This window comes from Aedes albopictus, chromosome 1 (genome assembly GCF_035046485.1).
Source record: "Aedes albopictus strain Foshan chromosome 1, AalbF5, whole genome shotgun sequence".
Taxonomy (NCBI): domain Eukaryota; kingdom Metazoa; phylum Arthropoda; class Insecta; order Diptera; family Culicidae; genus Aedes; species Aedes albopictus.
Genome location: NC_085136.1, coordinates 268,409,749 through 268,424,869, shown reverse-complemented (window position 1 = coordinate 268,424,869; position 15,121 = coordinate 268,409,749). Strand labels below are relative to the sequence as shown.

The 15,121-nt window shown below is 39.0% G+C and overlaps 1 protein-coding gene across 1 annotated transcript; it reads left to right on the top strand.

Annotated features, from left to right (window-relative positions):
• Positions 1 to 363: 363 nt before the first annotated feature.
• LOC109429357 (chorion peroxidase-like) lies at positions 364 to 14,236 on the top strand. The gene is made up of 4 exons (XM_029860327.2): positions 364 to 694; positions 753 to 1,350; positions 12,453 to 13,343; positions 13,406 to 14,236. Exons 1-4 carry the CDS (start codon positions 550 to 552, stop codon positions 14,091 to 14,093), a joined length of 2,322 nt encoding a protein of 773 aa, XP_029716187.2. The 5' UTR covers positions 364 to 549; the 3' UTR covers positions 14,094 to 14,236.
• The last annotated feature ends 885 nt before the right edge of the window (positions 14,237 to 15,121 follow it).

The following is a 15,121-nucleotide window of genomic DNA, read 5'->3' as shown; positions in this document are numbered from 1 at the left end:
TTTGAGAAACAACTTCAAATTTACATTGTACATTTGTTTCACCTGCTTGTTGTTCCCGAATACCTAGAACCCCAATTTCCGCCTAAGGAGAATTAGTGTGTAAATGGAGGGGGGCGTAAATGAAGTTTGGCGCAAAAAAGCGTAAATTGGGGTTTTAGTGTACAGTCTTGAATAGAACATTTCATGTGAGACTAGCGTAACCCTGTTTCGCGGTTGCACTATTCCAAATGTTCGAGAATTTTGGAAGTTGTGGGCATCCCTTTTCAACCACATATGAGTTATCTTGTAGTAGAATTATTGCCTCAACAAAAGGCTATTGTTCTGCGGTTTTCAACTGATGGATATTCTTGATAGGCAATCTATCATTCGCAGCATCCCATCAGTTGCTAGCTACCGTGCAAACGGTAAAGTTGGGCGAACGCTCGCAAATCTCGTGCAACAGCTGTTCATATACGGTGATTGTATCTAATTGATTGGATCTGTTCCTCCAACCGGGAAGGCATCAGTATCACCCTTAAAATTAAACTGTGAAAACAACTCGCTAGAAACATGGCAAGCGAAGTAAGACTGCGGGACTTTCGCTCGTTAGTGTTATGTGTCTGGTGCGTGGTCTCGGTGCATGCTGCAGCTACAAATACCAACAGTTTGCACCCTTCCGGTAATCCCAAGGGTAATCCCCAATTAGATACAAGTGGTGAGTGTTGACGCCGTCATCCAAAACCGGATTAAATACGAAATACTTATTAAAACAGGTGTCTGCGTTCAAGCTGAAGCTTGCCTGCCCGAGGTAGAATGCAGGGCTGGAAAGTCCGAGCGGACGCCATGCTGGACTGCCAACAATACCCGCGGAGTTTGCTGCGCGGTTCCTGACTCAGACGACAAGCTATTGATCAGCGCCGCCATCGAAGATGGCCGCCGGGAGTTCAAGGAGAAACTCGGCCATATTGAACAACACCGGGACGAGATGGCCGCCAAAGAGAAACCGCTGTCGTTGTTTCACAAACTGTTGAAACCGTCAGCGGGTCAGGAGGCAAATGGCATCAAAACAGATCCAAAAGAGCGGGCCGAAGCGTATGAGAGTGTTTTTGCGAGCCGGAAATATGCCGAGGCGACCAATATGACGAAGGAGGACCGTCAAGGTGGTCGCTTTCCACGGCATCTGGCAGCAACCGTAAGTTGGCCGTACTATGGCGAGTTCAGTTCGGCTTTGTGCAATCCAAATGCACGGTACCGAACCTATGATGGAATGTGCAACAATCCCGTGCCAGAGAGAGCAGCGTGGGGATCCGCCGAGTACCCATTCGAGAGACTTTTTACACCGGCTTACGAGGATGGAGTTTGGGCGCCAAGGTAAGCGGGGTTAATTCTCATTTATGTCCATGTTCTAAATCAGTGTGTTCCAAAGTATTTTGGAGCCTTCGCCACCGTTGAACCGATGTGCAAGATCATATAAATCTTTATTTTCCTTACTCGAAGGTTTTTCTTTCAGTCGCTCCATCTGGGCGATGATTTCCACAGCTTTCTTCTACTCTGTGCGTGCTCAGAAACTCACTTTGAAGTAAAAATCCACTTTTAATTACAATCCGTTTCTAGCACTGAGAAAATATGTTATTCGCTGAAACGCGTTTTTTTTCCTTTCTCGTACACCAAGAGTATACTAGAAAGACTGTTCACTCCAGAAATGACTTTCTGATTGAAGGCCCGGAGGATCGAGTCACATATACCAATCAACTCAGCTCGACGAATTGAGGTGATGTCTGTGTGTGTGTATGTGTGTGTGTCCAAAAAAACTCACATCACTTTTTGATAGTAAATCTCAACCGATTTTAATGACCTACGGTTCATTCGACGCGGGATCTGGTCTCATTGTTTCCTATAGAAAACGATTTTGATCGGTCCAGCCGTTCCGGAGTTATTGTCAAATAGGTGTTCCGGACCAGTACCCCAGGAAAGGGCCAGATATCAAAATGCACCAAACCCTTGACCAAACCCATACATGCGACACATCAAACCGTGGAAGTTTCGAAAACGTGATCAACGGAATGCAAAAAATAGTCTCAGACCATTTCTGAACTGGTAGTGTTCCGTAACCGGTTCCGGGTGTCCCGGAAAGGGTCAAATATATAAGTAAACCAAACCCATGCATGCGACACCTCAAATCACGGCTTTTTAGGTAACGTGATAACTGTTCACGCAAGAAAATATTGTCAGACCATATTTTGGACAACCAGTTGTGTTCCAAAACCAGTTCCGGATGTCCCACCGTAAGTGGTCAAGTATAAAAGTAAACAAGTAGTAAACTAATACATGCGACACATCGAATCAAGGCTGTTTGATAACGTGATGACCAGTGTTCAAGAAAATAGGCTCAGACCACATAAGAGACTAGCAGCGGTTCTGTTCCGGGTGTCTCGATGAAAGTGGTAAAATATAAAAGCACATATGTATAAAATAGCGGCTATTTTGAATCTTATGAACGATCAGCAAGAAAACAGACTCAGGCCACATCCGAAACTAGTAATAGTGTTAGTGTTAAATGGGCACTTTCACAGTTACTACCTGATAGTTTCCTCTGCCAAGCTGTCAACTGAGAGGATATTTGAGGGGCCTAGATGCAAAGGGGTACAAGTGACCATTTGTCAAATTTGAGCATATCAAAATAGTCTTCAGATTTCAAGCTTTTATGAACTTTTTTTAAATTATTTTTACGATGATTACGATTATTATGATTAACAGAATGTGTTAAGAAATAGCCTAAAGATGTTATTTCTGAATTTCTGAAAGAATCGTTGGAGAAATTGGTGGCATTCGTGAGAGAAACATTTGAAGAGTTTTGGAAAAGAAAGTTGAAGGAGTAGTAGGCTGTGCTGAAGGTGACATTAGATCAATGGAGAATTTAACATGACTTCTCTACCAGACCTCAAGCTACAAACAGTGTTTCCATCAATCTTATAGAAGGAATAAATATTTACTGCAATCCTGCACAAAGTACTTCGAAAAGAATACTCGGAGAAATAATTTTATAAATCGTCCAAGAAATGTGTAAAAGAATGCATGAGGATATTCCTAAAGGAATGCTTGAGGTGTTCCTGAAGGATTTTTTTTGAGAATTCTTGTAGGAATTCTGGAAACATTTCAGGGATTTCAGAAAAGTGCTGAGACTATACTGCCGTTCTACGCTAACTATGCGTACTGTCCCATGTTGAAAAACTTGAAGCTGAGGAAAACGCAATTAAAGTTACAAAACGTTTTTGGTTTATTTCGACAAAGCGGTGCAACAAATTGAATTATAGTTTTCATAGTGTTGTGAGAAATCACCGTATATTTCATGACTGAGGTACTCTGCCCTTCTAAGCATATCTGTCCCATGTTGTTTTGCATTTTTGCAGTGTTTTTTTTTCAATAACAGAGCCATTTGAAGTTAATTTAATTTTTTTTTTTTCATTTTCCATCACAAATAAATATTCCACGATAACGTCAAGCATCTTTCTGACATTGATTTTAAGTTGTAACTTAAGTTAGAGCAGTGGGACAGTATGCGTAGAAAAACAACATGGTACAGATATGCTTAGAACGGCAGTACTTTGAATCCAACATTAATACACATATTGGATTTTTTACTAAAAATACATAGTAAGACTGTTATGCCTAAGAAAGTGCTGCTGTAGGCAAAATTTCTACGCATATCAGGTCCACAAAAATTAATCGTCTTTTTTTTCGCTCGACGTGGCCTTATCTGCACGATTTTATTCTAAATTTCAAAAAGGTAACCTGTTCTTATAGCATTACAAAACATTCATTCATAAGGCTCAAATGTGGGCATTTTATATTACCGTACGGGTTTGGGCCGAAGGGTCTCAGATTTTCATGAAACTTTTTCCACATGGATATATGAACAATAAAACAATTGAGAAAAAATCAGGGTAACCTATTTTCCCGGAAAACACAGGTGATTTTTTTTTGTTTTCCCCTGACTCAAATCATAACTCAAGAACGAAGCATCATAGAAACAAAGTTTTTTTTAAGCAAATGAAAGCAAATTTTCTCGGAAATCTAAAAAAAAATATGAACTGGAAAAAGTTTTCCACAAAATTTTCCACAGTTGAGAAAATTTGTGAAGAAAAACCGGAAAAACAATGCCCGAACTCGTGGAAAATTTTCAAAAATATATTTTTGAGAAGGTTATTTTTTAAGCTTTAATCGCTGAAATTTTTGGAATGCACTTTTCTTTTTGTTTGTGAGTTATGGCCAATTTTGTTGCAAAATGTCCAAATGTGTCCTATAAGCCTTTTTTTTTTTGAAAAATCATAACTCAAGTACGAAGCATCGTAGAAACAAAGTTTTTAAGGAAAATGAAAGCAAATTTTCTCAGGAATCAAAATTAAATCTGAAATGGAAAAAGTTTTCCACAAAACTTTACACCGTTGAGAAAATTCATAAAGAAAAGCCGGAAAAACAATGCCCGAGCTCGCGGAAAATTTTCTATAATTTTTTTTGAGAAGGTAATTTTATAAGCTGTGATCGCTGTAATTTTTGGAATGCACTTACTTTTCGTTCCTGAGTTATGGCCAATTATATGAAAAATGACCTTATGTGTAAAAATATTTTGTTTTATACTTTCCGCGAGTTCGGGCATAGTTTTTCCGGCTTTTCTTTATGATTTTTCTCAATGGTGGAAAGCTTTGTGGTAAACTTTTTCCACTTCATATTTTGTTTGGATCAGTGAAGAGAATTGTCAGACAAAAGAAGCACAAAACAAGCAACAAAGAAGGTGCGACGATTACTCTTTATCCCTACTGGTAGCAGATAATGACATGATCTCGAAATTTTTTGTTGCAGACAAAACGGAAGCTGAATTTGTTGCGTAATTTTCAACTCGTGAATAATCAATTATTGCTAACCCAAAGTCGAAACTGTTTGATGATAGAGCTTCACCAGAGTTGCAGTGTTTACCGACTCGAAGTTACCGTTCGAAAATCGCAATGCAAGGCTTAAAAATCTCTAATCTTTAGGTGTACAATGTTAATCCCATTACACTAGTTTACAGCATTTTTGAACTCGGTAAGCTGATGATCATTTTTGGTGTAGAATCATGCCCTGAGTTCGAAAACGCGAAGGAAAAAAAATACAGTAGAGCGGAAAATTTTCCGACTTTCCATACAAGGTTGATGATTTAGAATCGATTTTTGTTCTATTTTTAAGCAACGTCGCTCACTTCACACACCTCATCCTCCGTAATCAATGCTCCGATTGAGCTGAATTTTTTATTGTAACTCGTCTACATATGATATGTCAAATAAACGTCGAGAAAGAATTTTTAAGTTGGTTTTTTCTTATTGAAAAAAATACATTTCTTCAAAAAAATTAGGGAATTTTGCTAAAATTTAAGAAGATTGTCCCTAAAACTCGCCAATATCTTGAATTTCATCAATCTGACGCAAAACCTGTATTCAGATGACCGAATGGTATTGTATTCAGCTTTTAATTTATGGAAAAAGATTTAAAATTGGTTGAACAAAACGCAATTTATTTGAATTTTAGTAAATTACATATTTTTAAAAGTTGCAAAACTCGATATTGAGCTAAATCTCAAAAACTGTTCTACTTTAAATTTTTTGAAGGTCGGTTTCGAAATCAGCACTAAATTGTGCTTCAAAAATGTTGGTCGTTGACAGAAGTTCACGACTTTCGTTTTATTTTGTAAACTTGTGTTATTTTCAAGTTGGGACATACTTATGTCGCATGGGTTTATTTGTCGCAACAAATACAGGTTGCGACATTGTCATTATTGTTGCGCGTTGGTTGAATATTGATTCACTGGTTTGGATTCCTGAGAAAATTTGATTTTATTTTCATTAAAAACGTTGTTTTTACGATGCTTCGTTCTTGAACTATCATTTTTCAAAGAAAAGGCTTATACATAGGACACATTTGGACATTTTTCAACAAAATTGGCCATAACACAAAAACGAAAAAAAAAGTGCATTCCAAAAATTTCAGCGAATAAATCTTATGAAATAACCTTCTCAAAAGTATTTTTTTGATATTTTTTTACGAGTTTGGCCATTGTTTTTCCGGCTTTTCTTCACAAATTTTCTCATCTGTGGAAAATTTTGTTGAAAACCTTTTCCAGCTCATATTTTTTTTTTTTTGATTTCTGAGAAAATTTGTTTTCATTTTCTAAAAAACCTTGTTTCTTTGATGCTTCGTTCTTGAGTTATGATTTTTCAAAGCAAGTAGTGTCAGGGAAAAACAAAAAAAAATCCACCTGAGTTTTCCGGGAAAATAGGTGGCCCTGTTTTTTCTCATTTTTTCAATTGTTCATATATTCATGAGCCCTGCCTGTAGAAAAAGTTTCATGAAAATCTGAGACCCTTCGGCCCAATTTGTACGATAACACTAGTTTACAGCATTTTTGAACTCGGTAAGCTGATGATCATTTTTGGTGTAGAATCATGCCCTGAGTTCGAAAACGTGAAGGAAAAAAATTGCAGTAGAGCGGAAATTTTTTCGACTTTCCATACAAGGTTGATGATTTGAAATCGATTTTTGTTCTATTTTTAAGCAAAGTCTCTCACTTCATTCATCTCATTCTCCGCAATCAATGCTCCGATTGAGCTGAATTTTTTACTGCAAGTCGCCTACATATGATATGTCAAATAAACGTTTAGAAAGAATTTTTAAATTGTTTTTTTCTTATTGAAAAAAAAATACACTTCTTCATATATTTTTGGAAATTTTGCTAAAATTTAAGGAGATTGTCCCAAAAACTCCCAAATATCTTGAATTTCATCAATCTGGCGCAAAACCTGCATTCAGATGATCGAATAGTATTGTATTCAGCTTTTAATTTATGGAATAACATTTGAAATTGGTTGAACGAAACGCAATGTATTTGAATTTTAGTTAATTCCATATTTTAAAAAATTGTAAAACTCGATATTGAGCTAAATCTCAAAAACTGCTCTACTTATAATTTTTTGAAGTGTGGTTTCGAAATCAGTGCTAAATTGTGCTTCAAAAACTTTGATCGTTGACAGAAGTTCACGACTTTCATTTTATTTTGTAAACTAGTGTAATTAAAAAAAATCCTCATGTCTCAAAACACAACGGAGCCGAAAGACAACATAAGTGTGGTTTCACACTTTATCACATTATTCATGATCGGATAGATAAAAATCAGGTGAGTGAAGGAGTTGGTGAATGAGTGAGAAAATAAGTGAATTTTTAAGTGTGTGAGTGTTAGCTGCCCCAAGATTGAGTGAGTTAGTGAGTGAGTCAGTTGCTGACTGAGAAAGTTATAGAGCTTTGGGCAAAGAGCTGTTCCGTGAATTTTAGTATATTAGTAAGAGAATATGAGAATTAGTGAGTAAGAGTATATGAATTAGTGAATCAATGAGTGAGTTGATGAGTTAATGAGCATTTGAGATGTGTTTCGTGGGAGTCAGTATATTGGTGAGTGAACTAGTGAGTTAGTAAGTAAGTGATAGATTGAGTGAGTTAATTAGTGAGTTTCTGAAGAAAATGATTAATGAGGGAGTTAATGAATGAGTGAGTAAGTAGGCATGTTGGAAAAAGATTTAGTTAATTACTTCAGGAGTAAGATGGTAAATGAGTGGGTTGATGACTTAGAGAGTGAAAAAAAAAATGAGTGAGCCAGTAAATAAGCAAGTAAATGAGTTAATGGGTAAGTTTGTGAGATAGTGAGTATGAGAGCTAGTGAGTGGGAAAGTTGATCAGTGGGATGTTGAACAAAAAGGCAAGTGAATGATTTACTGAGCTAGTAAGTGAAGTAGAGAATTAATAAGTATATGACTGAGTGAGCTAGTGAGTTAGGCAATTGCTGAATAGCTTGTTAGTGAATGCATGTGTGATTTAATGAGTGAATTAATTAGCAAGCGAGTAAGTGAGTGAGTCTGTTACAGAGTGAGCCTGTTAGTTAGTAAATGAGTGAATTAGTATGATAGTGAGTAAATTAATGTTAGTAGTAAAGAAATAAATTTGTGAATAGGTTAGAAATATAGTGAGCTAGTGAGTAATGTAGTGAGCAGACAAGCAAATGAGTGAGTGAGCGAGTGAGGAGTTAATGAGTTAGTGAATTAGTTAGTGAGTGAGTCTGTGAGTGAGTGAATGTGTGGGTAAAAAATGATTGAGTTAGCAAGTGTAGTAAGTTAGTAAGTGAGTTAATAACTTAATGAGTCGGTGAGATGTGAAGTGCGTGAGTGAGTGAGTAAGTGAGCTTATTAGTTAGTGATGTAATGAGTTAGTTAGTGATGTAGTAAGTTGATAAGTTTGTAATAGTGGACAGAGAACATCGGAATGTCCCCTGTGGCTGGAGTTATTCCGGTGGGTCACTGGGTCAGATTCTTAAAAAAGGGCTGGTTTTTTGTACACAGCTGCTTTTCATTATGATTCGCAATTAAATTCATTATTTTTAAATAAAGATCAAGTATTCGTCTCTTCGGCAAAAGTTGCTGAAAAAATGTATTGTTGAAAAGTTTTCCGAACATACCATTAGCTTGTTTGATCACTCTTTGTGATAAAATGCATCTTCTTCTGTTTTTTTTTTAATTGGAATAATGCTACAGTGGAACAGAGCCTGCATTTCAACTTCCAAAAAAAATCCAAAAAGATTTCCTCATGGAATCCTTGGAGAAATTTTTGGAAGGGTTCCAGCAGGAATTATGCAAAGCCGTTTCTTTTGTCTTACTCATTCTTCTTTGGGAGCGTCCATAAATTACGTCACGCAAAAATCGACCATTTTCAACCCCCCCTCCCTCCTATGTCACACTTTTTGTATGGGACCTCTGAAATTTTTGTATGGGTCGTCACACTTTGCTGAACCCCCCTCCCCCCTCAAAGCGTGACGTAATTTATGGACGCTCCCTTTATAAACACGAGAAAGAGCGAGATTAAAGACGGGACAAATCTTTCCTTTCGTGTGTTTGCTTAGGAAAACGTATAAGAAAAGAAACTGCCAATCTCTGCCAACGCTAGTTATTACAGCTGAGATTCTTCCAAAAAAATCCTGCTGTGATTCCTTCAGTGATTTCTAAAAAAATATCTAAGAATGATCCCAGTATTTCCTTTTAGAAATCACCTTGAGAACCCTTTGGGAATTCTCGCAGGTATTGCTCCTAGAACACTGCTGGTATTTATTAAGAAACATTTGATAGACTTCATCAGGAAATTTTTCTGGGTTACCTCAAGCAAAATCCCCTGGAATTTTTAGAGCACTCCCAAAAGTTATTACTGGAGAAATCCCAGCTAGAAATGCTTATTAAACTCCAGCAAGAATTGCCAGATATTATTAAGAAATCAATGAGATACCTGCCGGAGACAAGCAGGCACCTGCAGTGTGTGAGCGTTGGTGATCTTCTATTTTAAGGTGACAATGGCGCCTGCCACGTCAGGTTGCAGGTCAATGTGGGGAAGGGGAAGGAAGTGATGATTGCAATCATTTGTATCCACATCAGACCGAATATACCTCTGCGTCTGCACAAATTCATGCGGATGTTGGAGTGTTGGTAAGGAATGGCTGGCATTGGGTTCACAAATTGGAGCGTGGATGCCCGGCGTAAGGTGATAGATTAGTGTAATTATTACTCTGGAGACATTGCGGCACAGTTCGCTTGATTGCATAACTCGTAGGCGTTATATGATAGATTGACACTGTGCATGGAAAGTTGGAAAGAAGGGAAACGGCTTTTTCAACCCGTTCCTGTTCTAGCAATGGCTATGAACTTATGAATATACATGAATTGTATATATAGAGAAGAGAAAGGGATAGAAAGATGCAAAGTAGGAGGAAAAGGACGGGCCAGGGATTGAACCCAGGAACATCTGCATATGAATCAGAAGCGATAGCCACTAGGCCACCAAGCCCTTCATCTCTTATGATTACCTGCTTGCACCATATTTTTTTTAAAGAACCCTTGAAAAAATATCTGGAGGAATCGTAAGGGGAATTTTTATGGGAAATTTTTAGAGAAATATGTGGAAAAAAAAATCCTTGGATGAATTACAGAAGTGAAAGTAATCTTTAAAGAAACCTCTGAAAAGGAATGTTCAGGTTATGGAGGAATCCCATCCGGCATTTGTGGAGGAAAGCTTAGAGGATTTCTACAAAGATTTCTTTATGATAGCCTCAAGAAATGCCTGATGGGATTATCTCCTGCCAGGATCTCTCCAAGCATTCTTGCTGAGATTTTTGAAGCATTTCCAGATGGTATTTTTTGAGTTTTAGCTGAAGGAGTTCTCCAGGATTGTCAGAAGGAATTTTTTGAAAAATATCAGCAAGACTTCTTAGAGGAAACCCACCTCGAATGCTTGGAGAAATCCCAGCAGCATTCCAAGAGTAATTTCAACAAAAACTTTCGAATGAATCTGAAGAGGATTTCCAGTAAGAATACGAAGAGAAATTCTTGTATAAGAATCTTAATGAAATTCAGAAAGAATCCCTGATAAAAAAAAATCTTGGGGTGAAACTTAAGTGGTATGATAATTTTGTCCGCACTGAGCGCAAGAAAATTCTGCTCTTTGGGTTAACACCATCAGTTCCTAATTAATTTGCCATCTTTCCATCTCAAAGTGAAATTCATTAGAGTGTTTTCTCCCGGGTGTTAATCTCTTTGTGCGCTCAGTGTGGTTCTGCGGTGCAGTTTTTTTTACAGTTCGAAATGACGTTAAGGATATTTCAACATCCTTCTATCAGTTTAGATGGAAAGATTTCAAATTTATTATTATTTTGATGGTGTAAATCAAAGGCGCGGAATTTTCATGTGTTCAGTGCGGTCAAACCTTGGAATCCATAGAGAAGTTGCAGTAAAAATCCTATCAAAAATAGTTGGATGAATATCTAGAGAGGTCATCCTAGAGGAATTCTTTTTTTTATCTGTATTAACGAGATTTTTAGCCCTGGGCTAGTTCATCTCGGGACCCACGTTTTACTTCCCTTCCGAAGGAAGAACTCACATTTAGTGAGTTTGTCGGGAGTGGGATTCGATCCCAGATCCTCGGCGTGATAGTCACGTGTTCTAACCATCCAACCAGGTCCGCTCCACAAGAGAAATTCTTAGATAAATTCAAAAGGGAATTCCTGTAGCAATCCTTGGGGAAAAAATATAAACTTCTATAGGAATCCCGGTGGGTATTCTTAGAGGGTTACGTAGAGGAGTTCTCTTGAAGAAATCCACGGAGAAATGTCAAGAAGAACTCTTGGAGGAATCCATGAAGAAATCTTCGGAAAAATTCTTTTGGAATTCCTCAACAAATGTATGATGAGAAATTCTTGACGCGATTGCTCCAGAAGTTTTTGCACGTATTCCTAAACAAAATCATCCTGTGGCTTGCTATATAAATTCCTCTCGTCCAAATTTCTTTCTTTAGGAATTTCTCTTGTAATACTAACAGAAATTTCTGCCAGGATTGCTCCAGATATTTTTCCTAAGATTTCTTAAGAAATTCTTGCTAAATTTTCTCAAACAATTTCAGCTAAGATTTCTTTAGTAATAGGAAGCAATCAGTGAAGTACTAGATTGAAAGTAGTGAGCTGGATTTTTGCATGGTGAGATGATCAATTCTCCGTTTCTGCAATGAAATGGTGCAAACAGCTTAGGTTATATGATTTCTTGCCTAATTTGATGCTGTTTGAGCAAAAGTTTGGGTAACTGTGTTGTTGTATTATTTATTTCTTGCAACTTCAACAACACAGTTACCCAAAGTTTTGCTCAAACAGCATCAAATTAGGCAAGAAATCATATAACCCACGCTGTTTGCAGCATTTCTTTGCAGAAACGGAGAATTGATCATCTCACCATATAAAAATCCAGCTCACTACTTTCAATCTAGTACTTCACTGATTGCCTCCTATTGCTCTTAAAAGTACTCCAAGCATTCCTGGAGGATTCCGAATAAAATTTCCTAAGGAATCCAAGCTAGTTTTCTTGATGCATTCTACCAGACATACCTGAATGAATACGAGCAGCATTCCAGGAGCAATCCTTGCCAAAATTGCCTCGGAATTATCTAGAATTACTCGATAAATTCTAAAAAAATCTTTTGGAATTACCGTAGATATCCTTTAAAGAATCACGACAGGAAATATAGAAGAAAATTTCTGGAATAATCACTTTGAGACCTTTGAGAACCATCATAAAACCCAAAACCTTTTAATTTAGTTTTATAATGGTTTTAAGAACCTCTTTTAGTTTATTTGACAGAAATATTTTACTTGGGAAAGCCCATTGAAACGTTGGATGTATCGGTAGACTTAAATAGACTCTGAAAGCCGAAAAATCCCCTGTGCCAGTATTTACTGTTTGCGTCGAGCAGCTCCCTCCCGACAGGGAATCATTCGAATCTAGCCACTGTTTCATTAGATTGCTTCATAACTTTCTTTAATACTTTATTATTAGGTTAAATCTTATGCAGAAACATCATCTCCATTACAGATCCCGCTCGGTGACCGGCAACTGGCTGCCCAGCGCTCGCACCATCTCCACAGTACTGTTCCCGGACGTTGACCGACAGGATCCCCAGCTGAACATCCTCTTCATGCAAATGGGACAGTTCATCACACACGACATCGCGCAAAGCCAGGCCGTCACGCTCGATGACGAAAAGGACATCCAATGTTGCGCTTCGGACGGTTCGCAACCACTGTACGGGGACAAGTTGCATTTTGCCTGCATGCCCATTGACGTTAGCCCAAATGACCCGTACTATTCGCAGTTTGGCTTCCGTTGTATGAACTTTGTGCGCATCAAGCTGGCTTGTGGACCCGAGTGCTACCTGGGCTATGCCAATCAAGCTAACTCCGTGACGCACTTCATAGACGCTTCGCTGGTTTATGGGAACAGTGAAGCTGCGGCTGCGTCCTTGCGAACATTCCAATATGGTAAACTACGTTCCTCGCATTCAACTGGAATCGAGTTGCTCCCATTCACGCGCCAGCCATCAGACTGCGTCCCTTGGGCTAGGGTGTGCTTCGAAACGGGAGACTTCCGCGCCAATCAACTGCTAGCGATAACCCAGTTCCAGACGATGTTCCTCAGAGAACACAACCGGGTTGCGGGTGGGCTCAATCACATCAATCCCCATTGGGACGACGAACGGCTTTTCCAGGAAGCCCGAAGAATTGTCATCGCCGAACTTCAGAACATAGTGTTCAACGAATACCTTCCCGTACTGCTCGGAAGTAAGAAAGTTATGCAATTCGGTTTGTTGGATCCCGTGAATGGCTACGGTAACTCATACAGTGCAGATATACCTCCGATGACTCTGACGGAGAGTGCGGTAGCAGCGTTCCGATTTGGACATTCCACTGTAGATGGATTCTTCAGGTATTGAACGTCTAAGAATGTAATCGAATTGTTTTTCTTTTAACATTCCACGAAATTTTCAGACTCCTGCATCGCGATGCTCCTGCGGAAGACCTTCACATAAAAGACCTCTTCTTCGACCCCTCGAAAATCCATGAACCGCACAGCTTCGACAGAATGATGTACTCCTTCGGCCAACAATCACAGCAGCTAGCGGACAACTCCATGTCCGCCGGCCTTACCAACCACCTATTCCAAAAAGACAACCCGTTCGGCTTTGACTTGGCCTCACTGAACATCCAACGAGGACGAGACTTTGCCGTACGTCCTTACAACGACTACCGGGTCTGGGCGGGGCTTCCTCGGATCACCGACTTCTACCAACTGGGTGAAATGGGCTCGCTGTTGGCGCAGATTTACGAGTCTCCCGAGGATATCGATCTGTGGGTGGGTGGTCTCTACGAAGCGCCCTCTTACGGTGCCGTCGTTGGACCAACCTTCAGTCACCTGCTAGCGGAGATGTTTTACCGATTGAAACGAGGCGATCGGTACTATTTTGCAAACGGACCGGAAGTGAATCCGGGCGCTTTCACCCCATGGCAACTGGGTGAGCTACGAGCGATCACGCTGGCTGGACTCATCTGCTCGAACGTGGATGATCGATACGATTTCTACCAGGCACCGAGTGCGTTCTACAAGTCGTCGTGGGATAATGAACCGGTGCCTTGTGCGAGCTATCGCCCGCTGGATCTAGAAGCTTGGCGAGAATAATTTTTGACGTAGCTGTTTGTTTATTTGTGTGATACTTTTATGTGATATTTGACCGTTTTTATGTATCGATTTACATGACGAACATATGCGATGACTATGTAAGTTTTTGCATGACAAAAATAAATCAAAACAAGGTAAAAACATTTTGGAAGTCTTTCATATTGATATGAGAGGTCAATTTCTCTTCTTAGATTTTTTTCTTCGGTTTGGTGTTATCAATGTAAGAATTCCTTTGTATGAGCTTAACAGGAATTCCTCTAAAAATCTATTTAGAAAGTATTCCTCTCCATGAATTTCTTCAGAAGTTTCTCAAGAAACTTCGCAAAAATTCTATTAGGAACTATAGCCCACGGATTTCTTCAAAAATTCTTGCAAGAGACCGTCCATTGATCAAGTAGCATTTTAGGAGGGAGGAGAGGTGTCTTATTTTGATACGAATCATGTATTAGGTATGGGAAAATATGGGACAAGGGAGGACGGGGTGTCCAAAACGACCTAAAAAAGTTACGTCATTGCCTCCCAACAATTATTTCAGGAATTTCTTGTGTAATTCCCTCTGGAATTCCTTCACCAATTTCTTTCAGGCTTACTTCAGAAATTCGTGCAAGTCATCCTTCACGCACAGAGAACAGACGTCTATCTTTGCTTTCTGCCTTGTGTAAAACTTTGTAACGGTCATTTTAAAGTATGTGGTTATGCTCCCGTTGCGTGGCGCCAGCATCCCACCACTTTCATTGTCGTGTTGTCATTTTTGTTTCCAGTGCTCGCCGGTTTTTGCCGTTTGGCGCTCGTATCGCTTTGTGGGTTAGTGTATTTTAACGACGAACACTGCCATCGTGTGGTCAAATCGACTTTATATGTGGGGCAGTCTCCGTTGGTGGCGTTGAGGTACACATAAATCCTTTACACACGATTTCGACGTATTTTTCTTCGAGCTTAAACGTCTGTTCTCTGTGCTTCACGTATCTATTCAGTAATTTGGTTTGTAAAATAGTAAAATAGTAGTCCAGGAATATTATCAGAATTTC